This window comes from Desmodus rotundus, chromosome 11 (assembly GCF_022682495.2).
Source record: "Desmodus rotundus isolate HL8 chromosome 11, HLdesRot8A.1, whole genome shotgun sequence".
NCBI classification, from domain to species: Eukaryota; Metazoa; Chordata; class Mammalia; order Chiroptera; family Phyllostomidae; genus Desmodus; species Desmodus rotundus.
In genome coordinates this window covers 28343078-28360144 of record NC_071397.1, presented here as the reverse complement: position 1 = coordinate 28360144, position 17067 = coordinate 28343078, and the positions used below count along the sequence as shown (strand labels likewise).

General features: G+C 35.7%; 1 protein-coding gene across 2 annotated transcripts in view; it reads right to left on the bottom strand.

Moving 5' to 3' along the window:
• ADGRB3 (adhesion G protein-coupled receptor B3) overlaps positions 1 to 17067 on the bottom strand; it is a 693569-nt gene that overhangs the window by 305838 nt on the left and 370664 nt on the right. For both annotated transcript variants that reach the window (XM_053914265.1, XM_053914266.1), the window contains exon 14: positions 11889 to 11991. In XM_053914265.1, the coding sequence (XP_053770240.1) occupies positions 11889 to 11991 (103 nt within the window). The remainder of the gene's footprint in view (positions 1 to 11888; positions 11992 to 17067) is intronic.

The window sequence follows — 17067 nt, the reverse complement described above, 5'->3', positions numbered from 1 at the left end:
TAGAAAAAGCATCTTAAGGACACGAAGAAGGGCAGTGACTTCACCGTAACTTTTCATCCTTTCCAGTGTTGTGACTCAGACATTCCAAGAATATTCTCTCTGTCATGTCTTCTAGTAAATTGCACAGTGACATTTTGAATGTAGATGGGAGAGAGACTGTTCACTAGATTATCTCTCTTTAGTTTTCAAAATTTTAGACATGAAGGCATTACATTAAAATGACCTGGATTTTGCGAGGCTTATTTCTCCACTAAGGTTTAATCACCATTATTATATAATTGCACAAATAGATTTTAGGAATTCCTTGAGAACAGTTCCAAATGACTAACATGATCCTAAAAGACTAATTTATATCTACTTATAATCTTCAAATTACTTGAGAAAACACAATTTAAAAAATCTCAGCAATGCATGCTAGGTGAAGTAAGATTTTAGTAAATGTAAATGTTTCCATAGTCATATCTACAACAGGTCAATGATCAACGAGAGGGAACCCTTTTCGGGTTATGTCCCAAGTTATAAATAGCTTCACAGTCCCTACAAGTGTGGTACATTTCCCATGGAAATGACACAACGTTGAAAAAGATATAATATGAAACTCAACAACAGGAAATAGTCCGTTGAATATTTTCCAAACTTCTTTTGAAGGTTATGGTAAGTACTTTTCCATATTATAGTATTTTTAAGTAACTAAAACTTAGTCTCTTGGTTTTTTTTGAGGGGATGGCTGATAGGTATATGAAGTATAAAGAGCCTCATTGAAAATGCAATTCTATGTTCTTACTTAATAGGAACATGGAGATACAGAATTTTTTAATGGATTTACATTTTTGAATGAGGTTTTGAAGGGTTCTACAGAAAGCATCACATTTGGAACCCGTCAAATCAAGGAGATGGAAAAGAAGGAGCTGGCTTTAACTAAACCAGAAAGGCATAAAGGCCACTGAAGTGAGCAATGTAGAATATTGTTTTATCAGGACGAGTCACATTCATGTCACACAGCTCCTCTCGAGGAGCTGGCAGCTATTTCACGGGAACACATGGAGAGGGCACATATTTTAATCAGCTTCTGCTATATGGTTACTCAGTAGCTCACATTAAACAGATGACACTGTTTCTGCGGATGAGGTAACAGCTTGCTTCTCTAATTTCTGAGATATATCACTAACCTGAATATACATTATTTCTCAATTAATACTTTCTGACATACGGGAAACAGTAAAAAGTAGAACCATTATCAGTAATTATTCATATGTGTATCCTACAAAGAAAATCATTGCCTCCACATTCTTGTATTTTACTGTGTATAATGTGCACTTCTTTTGCCCAAATTTTTGAGGGAGAAATAAGGATGTGCATTATACATGGGCATAATGATTACATACATGGGTATAATAACCCCATGTATAATGCACACAAAAACATGGATGTGCATCATAGAAGGCAAAATATGGTATATACCTTAGAGTGTCTTACCCATATATGATTAGTCATTTGTAACAATGGTTGCACAGGAGTTGGGTGCATTGCTCAACAAAAAATGGGACAAAACCTCTCCAAGTATTTTCTATGAGTTGAAGTACAAAGTAACTTTAAGAAACAAATACCTAAATAACTAGATTCTTTATGTATACAACATACACCTTAAGCCTTTCCCTTTTATAGTTAAGATGATAGAATAATGTGTCTTAATAATACTTTTATGTGGTTGAGGCAAAGACAAGGGCTGGCAGGGTGTTTTTCACTGTTCCAGTCTAGCAGCTGCCTGTAGAGAAGTTCGGCTAAATTGCTTCAAGAGTACAATGTAACTGTGATTGTCAGAGTTGTCCCTGACCTCCAACACCCGATTCCACCAGGCCCTTCTTGTGGCTGCCCAGGTGGTACTATCTTAGGGCTTCCTGTAACTTTCCCTAAGATCTGCCTCCACTTTACATGGCCATTCTCACTGGCCTGTCTGGTGATGATTCCTTCTATCAGGTTCCTAAAATGATGATATAATAATCAGCAGGAGGAACTATAATCTCTAGTTGCTAACTGATTTTTATCGAGTAATATATTATTAGTATTATAGTATAGCTGATTCAAAATGCCACTATTAATGTATACATATATATCTTTATAATCCAGAAACTAATTTTGCAATGCTCCAATACAGGGTAACTAGTTTTCTATAGCCGCTGTCACAAATTAGCAGCATAGAAAAACACAAACTCATTATCTGAAGTTTTTGTAGGTCAGAGGTCTGGGTCACTGCTCAAGAGATTCAAGAAGCTGAACTCAGAGCATTGGTAGAATCGGGCTCCTTTCTGGAGGACCTGGGGACAAATTCATGTTCAGGCTTATTCAGGTATCAGCAGTATTGTTCTTTGCAGTTGCAGGATTGAGTGCACATTTCCTTCCTGGATGGCAACAGTTTTTAGAAGAGACCATATCCCTTGGCTTGCAGCTCTCTTCCTTCATCTTCAAAGTCAGCAGTGGCAACTGAGTCTTTATGTTGCTTCTTTCTGACCATAACTATTGGGAAAGGTTGTCCACTTTTAATGGCTCATATGATTAAATTGGACCTACTCAGATAATCAAGGATATTTTCCCCATCTCAATGTCCATACTTCTTTTTAATATATGTATTTTTTGAATTTATTGGGATTACATCGGTTAATTAAGTGTTTCAAGTGTATAATTCTGTAATACATTGTTTGTATATGAGGTCTGTCCTGAAGTTATCCAGCCATGTGATATGAAAAATAGAGACATTTATTGAAGAAGATACAAGAAACACTGTACATAGGACAATGATGCCTCAGTCCCCTTCAAAGTAGCACCTTGGGACCTCACACAGTTCTCCCAATCACCATTAGCTGCCCTGTCTTATTTTCCTCAATCTCATAGAAAGTCTGAAATATTTTTTCCCTTTCAAAGATTATTTTAGTTTTGGGAACAGCCAGAAGTTGCAGGGTGCCATATCTGGGCTGTAGTGGGGCAAGTCACTTGGGTTATTGATGTTTCACCAAAATACTCAGCATGAGGCATGATGAATGAGCAAGCATGTTGTCATGATGAAGCTGCCAATCACTAGTTGCCCATAGCTGAGGCTTTCTGAATTATCCAAATAGTTTCTTTGGAGGAATGGTCAAGCTTCCTGCAAAATTTGATGCAGATTCCTTGCTCTACTCATTCAGTCATTTTGAATGTGATAGCCACACAGTGCGCATGCTCACTCAATAGTGTCTACCGCCCTCACTGACTAGTACAGTGAGGTTGTTATTTTTCATGTATGTGCATTCCAGTCCACTCTCCTTGGCTGGCAGGTTATATCAATGTTGCACAAAGTATTCTCATTATATTAACAATGGCTGGACTTTTTCCAGACAGACCTCATATTCTATTGTTTGTTTACCACCAATAGTCTAGTCTTCTTTCATCACCATTTATTACCCCCTTTACCCAATTTTATCTGCCTCCACCCCTTTCCCTCTGATAGTCACCATATTGAGTTTTGTTATTTTTGCTTAATCCATGCACATAATTTACCCAGCACTAAACCCAGGCCCCCTCCCCAACACCCAGCTGTCAGTCTGTTCTCTGTATCTATGAGTCTGTTTCTATTTTGTTTGTTTATTTTGTTCATTATATTCCACATATAGTTAAAATCATATGATATTTGTCTTTCTCTGACTGGTTTATTTCATTTAGTACAATACATTCTAGGTTCATGTATGCCATAGCAAAAGGTAGATTTCCTTCTATTTTTATAGCTGAGTAGTATTCCATTGTGTAAGTGTACAATAGCTTTTAAATCTACTCATCTACGAATGGGCACTTGGGCTGCTTCCAAATCTTGGCTATTGTAATTAGTGCTGCGATGAACACAGGGGGTGCATATGTTCTTTCAAATAAATGTTTTGGGTTTCTTTGGATATGTTCCCATAAGTAGAATTGCTGGATAATAAGATAGTCCCATTTTAAATTTTCTGAGGAAACTCCATACTGTTTTTCACAGTGGCTGCACCAATTTGCATTCCCATCAACAGTGCATGAGGGTTCCCTTGTTTCTGCATCCTAGTAAGCACTTGTTTGTTGATTTACTGATGATAGCCATTCTGACAGGTGTTAGGTAATATCTCATTGTGGTTTTACTTTGCATTTCTCTGATTAGTGACGTTAAGCATTTTTCCTATGTCTACAGGCAGTATGTACAGCCTCTTTGGAGAAGTCTCTATTAAGGTCCTTTGCCCATTTTTAAAAATTGGATTGTTTGTTTGTGTGTTTTTTTAGTGTTAAGTTCTCTGTAAATTTTGGATATTAACCCCTTATCAGACGTATCATTAGCAAATATGTTTTCCCATTCAGGGGGCTGTCTTTTTATTTTGTTGATAGTTTGCTGTGCAAACACTTTTTGTTTCATATAGTCCCACTTGTTTATTTATTTATTTTTTGTTTCCCTTGCCTGGGAGATGTATCAGAAAAAAATATTGCTATGAGAAATGTCTGACATTTTACTGCCTATGTGTTCTAGGATTTTTATTATTTTGAGTCTTACATTTAAGTCTGTAATCCATTTTGAGTTTATTCTTGTGTATGGTGTAAGGAGGTGGTCTTGTTTCATTTTTTTTGCATGTACCTGTTCAATTTTCCTAACACCATTGACTGAATAGATGTCTTAAGATGGAAATTCATAGCAATACAGGACTACCTTAAGAAGCAAGAAAAATCTCAAATAAACAGTCTAACCCTACACCTAAAAGAGCTAGCTCAGAACAAATAAAGCCCAGAGTAATTAGAAGGAAGAAGGTAACAAACATTGATGAGGAAATAAATGATACAGAGACGATAAAAGCAATAAAACAGATCAATGAAACTAAGAACTAGTTTTTTGCAAAGATAAACAAGATTGACAAGCCTTTAACCAGACTAATAAAGAGAGGACCCCCCCCACCCCCAAAAAAACAGAAATTAAAGAGGAGAAATAAAAATTGATACCACAGAAATATGAAAGATTGTAAGAAAATATAATTAAATAGTCCTAGAAACATACAATTTTGCAAAACTGAAATAGTTCTAGAAATATACAATTTTGCAAAAATGGAATCAGTTGCAAAAACTGATGACAACTAAAAAAGGCAGTGCTCAAAAAACTCCTGGCAAACAGAAGCCCCAGACAAGAGGGCTTCACAGGCAAATCTCAGCAAACATTCAAAGAACTAACGCCTGTCCTTCTCAAACTATTCCAAAAAAATTCAAGAGGAGATTAGATTCCCAAGCTCATTTTATGAGGCCAGCATTATCCTAATTCCTAAACCAGATAAAGACATTGCAAAGAAATAAAATTATAGGCCAATATCTCTGGTGAACTTGCAAAACCCTCAACAAAATATTAGTAGAACAGGTCTGGAAATACATTGAAAAGATCATACAATATAATCAAGTTGGATTTATTCCAGGGATGCAAGGTTGGTACAATATTTGCAAATCAATAAATGCTATATACTGCATAAACAAAATGAAGGATAAAAATCACATGATCATATCAATAATGCAGGAAAAAAACATTTTATAAAACCCAACACCCATTTATAATTAAAGCTCTCAGCAAAGTGGTAATAAAGGGAACATATAATAAGGACCTTAGTCTAATAAGGACCATATATGGCAAACCCACAGTCAACATCATACTCAATGGCCCCAAACTAAAAGCCTTTCCCCTAAGATCAGGAGCAATATAAGAATATCTGCTTTCACATGTCTTATTCAACATAGTACTATAAGTTCTAGTCACAGCAATGAGACAAGAAGAAAAGTAAAAGGCAGCCAAATCGCAAAGGCAGACATGTCATAATTTGCAGATGACATGATATTGTATATAGAAAACCCTAAAGACTCTATGTCCTTACTTTTAATGACATTTGCAAAGTCACTTTTTATACGTAACATAACATAATCACAGGTTCAAGGGATTTGGATGTGAATATCTTTGGGGGCTATTATTCTGTTTACTATAAAGGGATTGATAACCTCTCAGACTAGGATACCAATCTGGCCTGCTACTATTTTTTAAATTTTTCAATTATTTTTTAATAGTTATTCTATTACAGTTGTCTCAAATTCCCCCCTTTGCTGTCCTATGCCTATTCCTAAGTGCTACCTATTTTTGAAAATAAAATGTATAATCTATACATTCATTCATACCCATTTGTTTACATGTTTTCTATGGCTGCATTCATACTACCACAGCACAGGTAAGTAGATGGGACCGAGACCACCATGGCTCATACACTTAAAATACTTACTCTTTGATTGTTAACTGAAAATGTTTGCCAACACTTGCTCCAACAATAGCACACTTATTCTAAAATTTTTGAAGAATATTAGCTATGTATTATGAATAAAATTAAACTGAATTTGAAATGAATTGAGAAGAATGCTTACTGAAATTTAGAATTTAGGACATGCCCCCTAAAAAAATAACTGTACATAGAGAACAATTTTCTCTCAATTCCAGCTGTTGGTAGCGCATCACTCTGCTTGTCTGGTTAGCATTTCATGGCTCTCCTGTAAAAGTTACGAAGAGCTTTCCATAGGCAAAACATTGGAAAGCTCTTCCACATGGACAAAACCAAGGGCAGAAAATAATTTAAAAAGTAAAGGAGACAAACATCCCTTTGTACAAATTACAGATGCATAGACCAGGCTTTAAGCTTTGTCAAGTGATTTTTAATTCCTTATGTTGTTATCAGCCTTTGATAGTCATGAAAATACCCACTGATGAATGCTGGAATCTCTTTTCATTGCTTTCCATGCGCATCTAGTGTTAACAAGCATATTCACTTCAGTCTTCCATTGTGTTTTCCACTAGTGCCCATGATTAATTTTAGTTCATGCATGTAAAACAAACTCCTTAAATTGTTAGATTGACCCTACTAACATGCAAGCAAATATTGAAAAAAAACACCCAGTCCAAATCCTCATGAGATCTTTCATGAATATGACCACGTTGGGAACTACCCACAAACCTGGTGAGTTGTTGGGCCCTGAAAGGGAGCAGTTTAGACTGCAGAGTCTGCAGGCCAGCCCCGTCCACTCCATCTTTCCACTAGAAATGGAACCATAGAAGGACTTTTCAATTGGAAACGTAATGCATTTTAGAGCTTGCAAAGTTAATAAAGCACAAATAACTAAAATCATGTACTTTCTTCTTCTTCTAATTTTTAAATATAGGGCTGTTATCCACCGTAAAAAGTCACAGCAGGCTCAGACCTGTCAGACCCCAGGCATCCTCGTGGTGGGTAGGTGTATGTGTAGGTCCATTCTAGTATACTTACCTAGGTCTCAATAACAACTTTAAATACAATTTTTAAATTTCCTTATGCATTAGAGAGTCTAACAATGTCACACTAAAGAAAAGTTAATATATTAAATGAAAAACAAAATTAATTTTCTGGGAAAAGCAAATTTGGTATTTCTTCGAAGGAACCAGTTGTTATCCCTAAGCGCTAAAGACCACAAACCCTGATTCTATAGGTCATGATGATAAAGCCATAAACCAAAAATCTCAGGATAGCATATGGACTATTAATTATTTATAAGATTGTTAAAACTGCAACCGACTTGACTAAATACAATTTAGAATTTCAAAATTCCATATTCTAGTACCAATTTTTCCCAGCTCCCAAAGGCCTTCATGTCTTTAACACACTTTAAATGTTATGTGTTAAAAAGCTTTTTAAAAGAACACATTTCCTTTGGAAAAATTGAACAGGTTTTCCCCTAGACTCGTTATAACTATTAATTCCCATTCTTCCTTTTTTCCCACATGGTATATGAAACAGATATAATTTGCAAGTCATTATCCTTTTCTAAGCTCAGAAAAGTATAGCAGATAATTTTGACAGAAAATTGGTGAAAGTAGGCTGATTTAATATTAGAAATATGTCATATATAAAATAGTTCTATTTTGAAGGCAATAACAATGATGATACATTTCAATGTATATAATTATAATTATGATGAAATTTTAGCTTTTTAAATCAATTTCAATTTTCATATTTAAGATGTCTTTTCTTCATATTTTAGTGGACTATTACATTTCAGTATAGGCTCTTTAGATTATCTCTTCAATGGAAATACACTAAAATTAGTATATAGGACATCTCTCTGTCTCTCTTTTTTTTTTAGTTTTATTTTTATTGTTTATGCTCTTACAGTTGTTCCCACTTTTTCGTCCTTTCCCCGCCTCCACTGAGCTCCTCCTTCTCCCAACACAAGCTAAACCGCATATTGTTGTATGTGTCTACGGATCACGCATGAATGTTATTTGGTTAATCCTTTCACCATCTTTCATCCCCCCTCCTTCCCAGCAGCTGTCAGTCTGTTTTATGTATCTAAGCTTCTGGCACTATTTGACCATTGGTTTATTATGTTTATTAGATTCCACATATAAGCGAGATCATGTGGTATTTTTCTTTCACTCATTGGCTTAGTTCACTTAGCATAATTTTCTCCAGGTTCATCCATACTGTTGCAAAATATAGGAGTTTTTTTTCTTTTTCTACCGCTGCATAGTATTCCACTCAGTAAATGTACTACAGCTTTTTTATCCATTCATCTACTGTTGGGTACTTAGGCTGTTTCCACATCTTAGCTATTGCATATAGCGCTGCTATAAACATAGGGGTGTATATATATCTATTTCTTATATTGGTGTTTTGAGATCCTTCAGATACGTTCCCAGTGGTAGAATCTCTGGTTGAAAAGGCATTTCTATTTTTATTTTTTTAAGGATACTCCACATTGTTTCCACAGTGGCTACACCAGACTACAATCCCACCAACAATGCACTAAGGTTTCCTTTTCTCCACAACCTCGCCAGAACTTGTTGTTTGTTGATTTATCGATGGCAGCCATTCTGAGAGGTGTGAGGTGATACCTCATTGAGGTTTAATTTGAACTTTTTCTGATGATTGGTGTTGTTGGGCATTTTTTTCATATGTCTACATGCACTCTGTATGTTCTTTTTGCAGAAGTGTCTACTCAGGTTTTTTGCCCACTTCTTAATTGGATTGTTTGTCTTCTCGGCTTTGATTTGTGTTAGAGCATTTCTTTACAAGACTGGTAATAAATATTAAGATACTCAATAAATCAGCCACATATTCCTTCCCTCAGGGAAAAATAAAGCATTCCCCAAATCTAATTTGAATGGTAAGTATACATACAACAAGCATTAGAAATGCAAAGGAGTACAGCATTAAGGACCGTATGTATTGCGCATGGAACGGTGCAATGGGTGTATGTGGAAGAGGGAGTGCGTGAGAGGCTGTGCCGTGAGGTTGTTAACTGGGTGGCCGCGAGGGCAGGCACAGGCAGGTGAGGCACGGGGGTGTGGACATGGGCAGGAACACTTCGCAGCCTTTTCTTCTCCAGTGTAAACCTCTCCTCCTCCCGCCTATTTTGTAATAGATTTGTCTATATTCTCTTAAACCTAGGCCTTCTGAAGCAGATATAGTATTGTTTGAGGGATCTGGTCAACTCATTCAAAACACTGAAAGACAATTAATTCTAAGGGACTTCTGAAAATTATCTCACCCTCCTTAGAGTCTGACTTGCATTGCACTCCATTATCTAGCTGGTGCTTAATAGGTGTATTCTCTGTGCAATCATTTTCCATATGCAGGAAGTATTTTTTACATGCTTCACCTCTTGTGTAAATTGGCTGTCCAAGTAAGCCTCCAGAAGAGAAGAGCTTGGCTCGAAGCTTAAATTTAATAATTTAAAATAATTTTATTGAATTTAAATTGTGAGACTGTTTCATCAACACTATTTTTGAAGTATTCTTTTTTTAACTTATGACAAAATATCATTTAATTAACATGGTCTTTAAATTCTAAATGAGAATTGTATCTTTATGTATGAGAGTTTTGTTCATTTATAGGGTGCTTTCTTTATAAGAAATATGGATCATGAAATGCATTCCGACACTATTACTTTTACAGTAAGCAATTCATGGAATTAGTATCTCTTACTATTTTTCATCAATACTTATAACTGAATAGACATTACCATGCTAAACAATAAAAACACAAATAAGAAAATAAATATTTTATAACAAATTTTGAACACACAAAGAAATAAATTCCTTAGTCAAAAGAGTGTTAAAATTATTTCCCAATTTTCAGTGCAGTGATGAGATTGTGGCTACTTTAAGGTTTGAGTAAGTAGATGTTATCAAGGAGATGAAACACATTCTCACACTTTGATAGGATCAGGATGGCAGCAGTAGGAAAGGACCTCATAGTTTAAATATTACTTATGATTTTTGTAACAATAGTCACAGGGGAGTGGGGAGAGGGGTCTATAGGAGCTACTATAAAGGACACAAGGACAAAATCAAGGGGGAGGCTAGAGGTGGGGGAGGGAGGTGGGACTGGCTGGGGTGGGGAGGAGGGAAGGGGAGAAAATGCAGACAATTGTAACTGAATAAAAATAAATAAATTAATTAAAAAAAGCTATTGCTGAGAGATATGAGGTTTTCATTAAACATCAGGAAGCCTGAAGCAGCTTAGTAAAAAATGGTTTACAAGGAAGATAATTGTTATTTTTAAATAAAATCAAGGCTGATTTTTTTTTAGAGAATATCAGAAATTTTTAAATAGCAGAAAATAGATGGGTTTTGTAAAACAATGAATGTGATTATAAATTCCATTATGTCATTCACTAAGTATATCAATTTGGGAAAATGACACTCACCTTGTGCTTCTGCTGTTTGTATGTAAAAAATCAATTTCACAGAAAGTTTGCAAGGAATAAACAAAAATCCTGTGCAAGTGCAACACACCAGCCTGGCTCACATTAATATGGGATGTATAAGAGTATAATGAGGAAAGCCTTAGTGGGAATCACCTTCCTTGTCCCAATTCATCAATGGTTTAAGTATTCAAAGTGAATATATAAAGGATAAGCTATGTATTTTAAATATCTACATAAGGACTGAACACAATCCAAAGAATTTCTGTCACAAGTGGATGGGTTTGAGAGAGGGTTGTGGTCGTTCTGAAATGGGCGATTTAGATCTAGATCGCTGGAGCACACAGGCAGTTATAAAGAGCCGTTTCTGACCTCCAGCTTAGCACTTTCCAACGCTGCCCACCGACTCTCCTACCCTGGAGCTAACCACTCCCCATTGTCTTAGGTTTGCGACTTCTATTGCTTCGTGCATGCAGGGTAGGCAAAGGTAGGTTTACAGTTATGAGTAGGTGAAACATAGAGTTTGTTCTTGTATTATTTATCAAATTTATTAGGGTGACTGTGGTTAACAAAATTGTATATGTTTTGGTGTACAATTCTAAAATACATCATCTGCATATTGTATTGTGTATTTACCACCCCAAGTAAAGTCTCCTTCCATCACCATTCACTCCCCCAATAGCCTCTTCTAGTTCTCCTCCCACCCTTTCCCTCTGGGAATCACCATACTGTGTTTTGTGTCTATGATTTCTTTATTGTTTATTAATTATTGTATTATTTCCATATGAACAACTGTAAACCTACTTTTGCCCCACGCTGCATTCAGTCTGTGTATTTACATGGCGGTCTTCCACACCGCCTGGTGAGACAGGTACGTGTTCATCTCGGTCTCCCCCACTGTCTAGCTCAGAGCACAGTACAGATGTGTACACTGGTAAATGCTTTGCTGTTATCTCAGATAAACTGAAGAGAATTGTAGCATGAGAAAAAGCATAGAATAATGTGGTATTTCATTTCTATAAATATGTATCTTTATAACACATTTGCAACTCTAAAAAGCTTAGGAAATGTGTTCTGGTCTTATTGGTAAAAAGTATGACTGTTAATGTTCTTTAAAAGATACGTTCTAAAAGCAAGTGAAGGATACTTACGTTAGACAAATGAGCTAGTTCTATCTCCAGGTACGAATCAGTTGCTTTGGGTTCAGGCCTTATTGTGACCACGATGATTTTGGAATTAACGACAGTATAATTTCTGAAACAAAGTAATAATGATTAAAAGGAGAAAGGACTAATGATGAATATGAATTCCTACTGTTCAGTACATGTTGGGATAGCATGTTAAATAAATGTATCCTTAGTAATATCATAGGACAAATAGATTTAAAACATGATACTAAAGTACTATTCCTGGAAAGAACAGTGTATTTCTTGTTATTAAAAAAGAAAACCCAGGTGGAACTAGAACATTTTGGGGAGGGGGAGCTATTGCTGACTGCTACCATTTTAGATGCGGGAAAGATGAAAAAGCAATAGCACTGACGAGCTTTCGATTTCTTACACCTGATTCACCTATGAGAGAGATGGATTATGAATTTAAACTTGCAGGCAATCTTTAAATGAATATAATGCATTGATCTGAAGGTGGACCAAACAGGTTTTTTTTCTCCAGGAGACCAAATATTCTTCTTGCAAAGTGATGTCTTGGCATTTAAGACTATCTCAAAATTCATTAAGATGGGTGATCAGAATGTAGTTAGTGTATCATAAAAGCAAGTAGTCTATAAATGTAACTAAATGCTGTTGATAATTATTTACCACCTTTCACCTCAGCAATAGAGAGTTACAGGCCATTTCTTTATCTGAATATGCTCAATGTAAGGAACACATTTGCCTTTCAGAATATCTTACCAAGTAGTACAGTTCACTCACAAAGAAATTTTATTTTTATTTTTTATTCAATATTTATTGTATTTTTTTCCATTACCATTTAGTCCTCTTATGTCCCCTTCCCCCCAGCAATCACTACACTGCTGTCCATGTCCATGAGTCCTTTTTGCTTTTTCGCTCAGTTCCTCCACCCCTAACCTCCTCTCCCTTACTGTCATCCTGCTCTCTATGACTCTGTCTCTATTTCGCTTGTTAGTTCAGTTTGTTCATTAGATTCCACATATGACTGAAATCCTAACAGCGATCTTGATAAAGGAGAGCAAAGTTGGAGGAATCATGTTACCTAATATCAAACTGTACTAAAAGGCCATAGTAATCAAAACAGCATAGTACTGGCATAAAAAAAAAGACACATAGATCAATAGAATAGAATAGAGAGCCCAGAAATAAACCCACACCTTTATAGTAAATTAATATTCAACAGAGGAAACAAGCACATACAATGGGCTAAAGATAGTTTATTCAACAAATAGTGTTGAGAAAATAGGACAGATACATGCAAAAAATAAAATAAAAATAGACCACTTTCTTACACCACACACAAGAATAATTTCAAAATGTATTAAAGACTTAAGTGTTAGACCTGAAACCATAACAATAGTAGAAGAAAACATAGGCAGTAAAATATCAGACATTGTTTGTAGCAATATTTTATCAGATATATCTCCTAAAGCAAGGGAAACAAAAGAAAAATAAACAAGTGGGACTACATCCAACTAAAAAGTTTTGCACAGCAAAGGAAATCATCAACAAAATAAAGACAATCCACAGAATGGGAGAACATACTTGCTGATACATCTGATAAAGGGTTAATACCCAAAATTTATAAAGAGCTTACAAAACTCATCACCAAAAAAACAACCCAATTAAAAAATGGGCAAAGACCTTAACTGACACTTTTCCAAGGAGGATATACAGATGGCTAATGGACATATGAAAAGAAGCTCAACGTCACTAATCATCAGAGAAATGCAAATTAAAACGACAGTGAGATATTACTTCACACCTGTCAGAATAGCTTTCATCAATAAATCAACAAACAATAAGTGCTGGTGAGGATGAAGAGACAAGGGAACCCTCATGCATTGCTGGTGGAAATGCAGACAATCATGGTGGAAAACAGTATGGAGATATCTCAAAAAATTAAAAATGGATCTACCTTTTGAACCAGTGATCACACTTCTGGGAATATATCTGAAGGAACCCAGAACACTAATTCCCAAGAACATAAGCACCCTTATGCGCATTGCAGCATTATTTACAATCGCCAAGATATGGAAGCAGCCAAGTGTCCATCAGTAGATGAGTGGATAAAAGAACTATGGGACACTACTGGAATACACAATGGAATACTGCTCAGCCATAAACAAGAAGTAAATTTTATCCTTTGCGACAGTATGGATGGGCATGGACAGCACATCTAGATTTTCACAGAACATTTAAAAAATTCCACATGTCAACTATTATTTAGAGATTTAAAGATTTCATTGAAATTTTAGCTTTTTGAAGAATAAATATATATATTTTCATCCCTTCTTTTTGATTTGAAATAAACCACCTGCTCTTCCATAGAGAATGTACTATTCTGGGGAATTCACAACATTTTTCAAAAACAGAGTCATTTAATTTTTTCCTCTTTTTTGTTTAAGGCATTATTTACAGATAATACAATTCATCAATTTTCAGTGGGGATTATACTGCTTTTGGTAATTGTACATTACTAGGTAAGCACTTCCAAATTAAGACAGATAATTGCTCCTTCACCCTCAACCATTTCCTTGAGCCTCTTTGCATTGGATCCACTCCCATGATACCAGTATTTCATTTAAGACTAAATGAGTCAATCAAAGGTAAGGTGCACTGAGAAGGATATGATAGTATACAGATATTTTATATTATTTTAACAATTGCATAAGTTGATAATTTACCGGAAAAACAGAACTTTATAAATTTGTCAAGATACATACATATGAAGTTCTCTTTGTGTGTATAGACAGGTAGGGAATTTAACCTTGGGAACCTGGGCTGTGGAACGCAAGATGAAGAAGAGGAGCTAAGATCAGCAGCCTTCTACAGGGTGTGTTACTCTGGGGTAGGTTCATCAGGTTCTTGCCTGGCCTGATGGAGATGGCCCATAGAGGATGAAGTCTGCCTTATGGCTTTTGTTTTGTGTGTACATATGTGTACATATGTGTTTGTGTGTCTTAGCTTGTTTAGAATACAATTGGGAAAGAATGCATGCCAATATATTTATGCAGATGGATGTTCTTATCATATTTATGTGAGTGTCCCCTTACTTTGTGCTACTAACATGGACCTATTTCTACCACAGCATGCATTAATGTTACACATGTTCCCTTCCACCAGATAAGTTCAGTGAGGGCAATATTTGTATCTAGCATTTACATATCCTCATTTGCATTATGCTTGGCTTAGTGCTAACACATATTTGAATGTCTTATTAAATAAACATACTAAAAATCAAACTTTTGATCAAGTTGATTTAAAATATAATGTCATGGTATTAATAAAGGAGAAATAAGCAAATTTAAATTATGCAATGCCTCCCTTAAAAAAACTGTTGAGTACAAAATTGGCTTTAATTTATTCTATCAATTTAGTCCAATTTGCATAAGTGAATAGCTTGCTCGTTATGTCAGGCTTTGTGATCTACTAATGCTTCCTGGCTGGTACACATTTGTATTCACTGCTAGGGAAGCAGATCTTACAGCCAAATGGATTTCATGACTAGAGTAATAAAGGTCTTTCCTGTCCTTGAAATTTGTGTTACTTGATCTGTAACATTTAAAAATGGGTAAAGTTATTCACTCAAAGGAGACCTAAGTTATTCTTCACGATGTTTAAAAAGGCTTAAGGTACTTAGGGTACCTATGAATCCTATCTGAAAGAAAGTTAAAAAGTGATTATAAAATGCAATATAGCTGTTTACAAGAGATTCACATTAGGTGTAAAAACATACATAGGCTGCACGTGAGTGATGGAAAACAATGTTCCATGCAAATGGTAACCAAAAGGAAGCAAGGATGGCCATACTTGTAGCATTCGAAATAGACACTAGGTCAAAAACTGTAATAAGAGACAAATAAAAAAATTATAAAATAATAAAAGGGTCAATTCTCCAAGTGGATTGTATACCCATATATATGAAGTAAATATAGTATATAGAGTACCCATATATATGAAGTAAACACTGACAGAACTTAAGAAAGACAGTAACACAATAACAGTGGAATATTTCAATATGATATTCCACTTTAATAGTGGATATGTTAACCAGATAGTAGAAATAAGGGAACAGAGAACTTGAACAACACTATTGACAGTTGGACTAACAGGTATACATGAGGTATGTCCAGGAAGTATCCAGCCATGCAATATGAAAAATAGAGACATTTAGTTAAGAAGATACAAGATGCAAGGAACATTGTACATAGGACAATGATACCTTAGTCCCCTTCAAAGTTATGTCCTTCTTGAGGAAATCTGGCTCATTGGTAGCAGTTTGAATCAAGTCATTAGCAACTACAGCATGATGCTCCCTCTGCTCTGGTAGCAGAAGCTGTGGAATGAATTTTGCCACAACTCATTTCATGCCAAGATCCTGCATCAAAATCTTGACACAATAGCTTTTGGAATTCTCAGATCAGCTTCCAGTTCTCGCACTGTCAGTCGCCCATCTTTGTTGATTGCAGCCCGTACATGTTCAGCATTCCCAGGTGTTCTGCTGTTGCAGGCCTTCCAGAATGTAGATCACTTTCAACAGATTCTCGACCATCTTTGAAGCATTTGTGCCACACCTTTATTTGCACTGCTCTCATTGTATCATCCCCCAAAGCCTTATGAATGATCCGAATAGTTTCCGCGGAGGAATGTTCAAGCTTAACACAAAATTTGATGCATATTTGTCGCTCTACTTGCTCATTCATTTTGAATGTGATAGCCACACAGTACACATGCTCACCCAGTGATGTCTACTGCCCCCACTCACTAGTACAGTGAAGTCATCATTGTTCACACATGCACATTCCAGTCCACTCTCCTTGGCTGCCAGGTTAGATCGTTGTTATGCACACCGTTCTCATTATATTAATAATGGCTGGACTTTTTCTGGATAGACCTCACACATAACACTCTATCCAAGGGCAGCGGAATATCTATTCTTCTCAAATGCATGCAGAATATTCTCCAGGATAGATCACAGGTGGAGTCACAAAAAAGATAATTTAAGATGACTGAAATCATATCAAGATTTGTTTTATGACCACAATGAAATGAAAGTAGAAATCAAAGTAAAACTGTAAAATTCACAAATATATGGAAATTAAGCAATACATTCTTGAACAATCAATGGGTTAAAGAA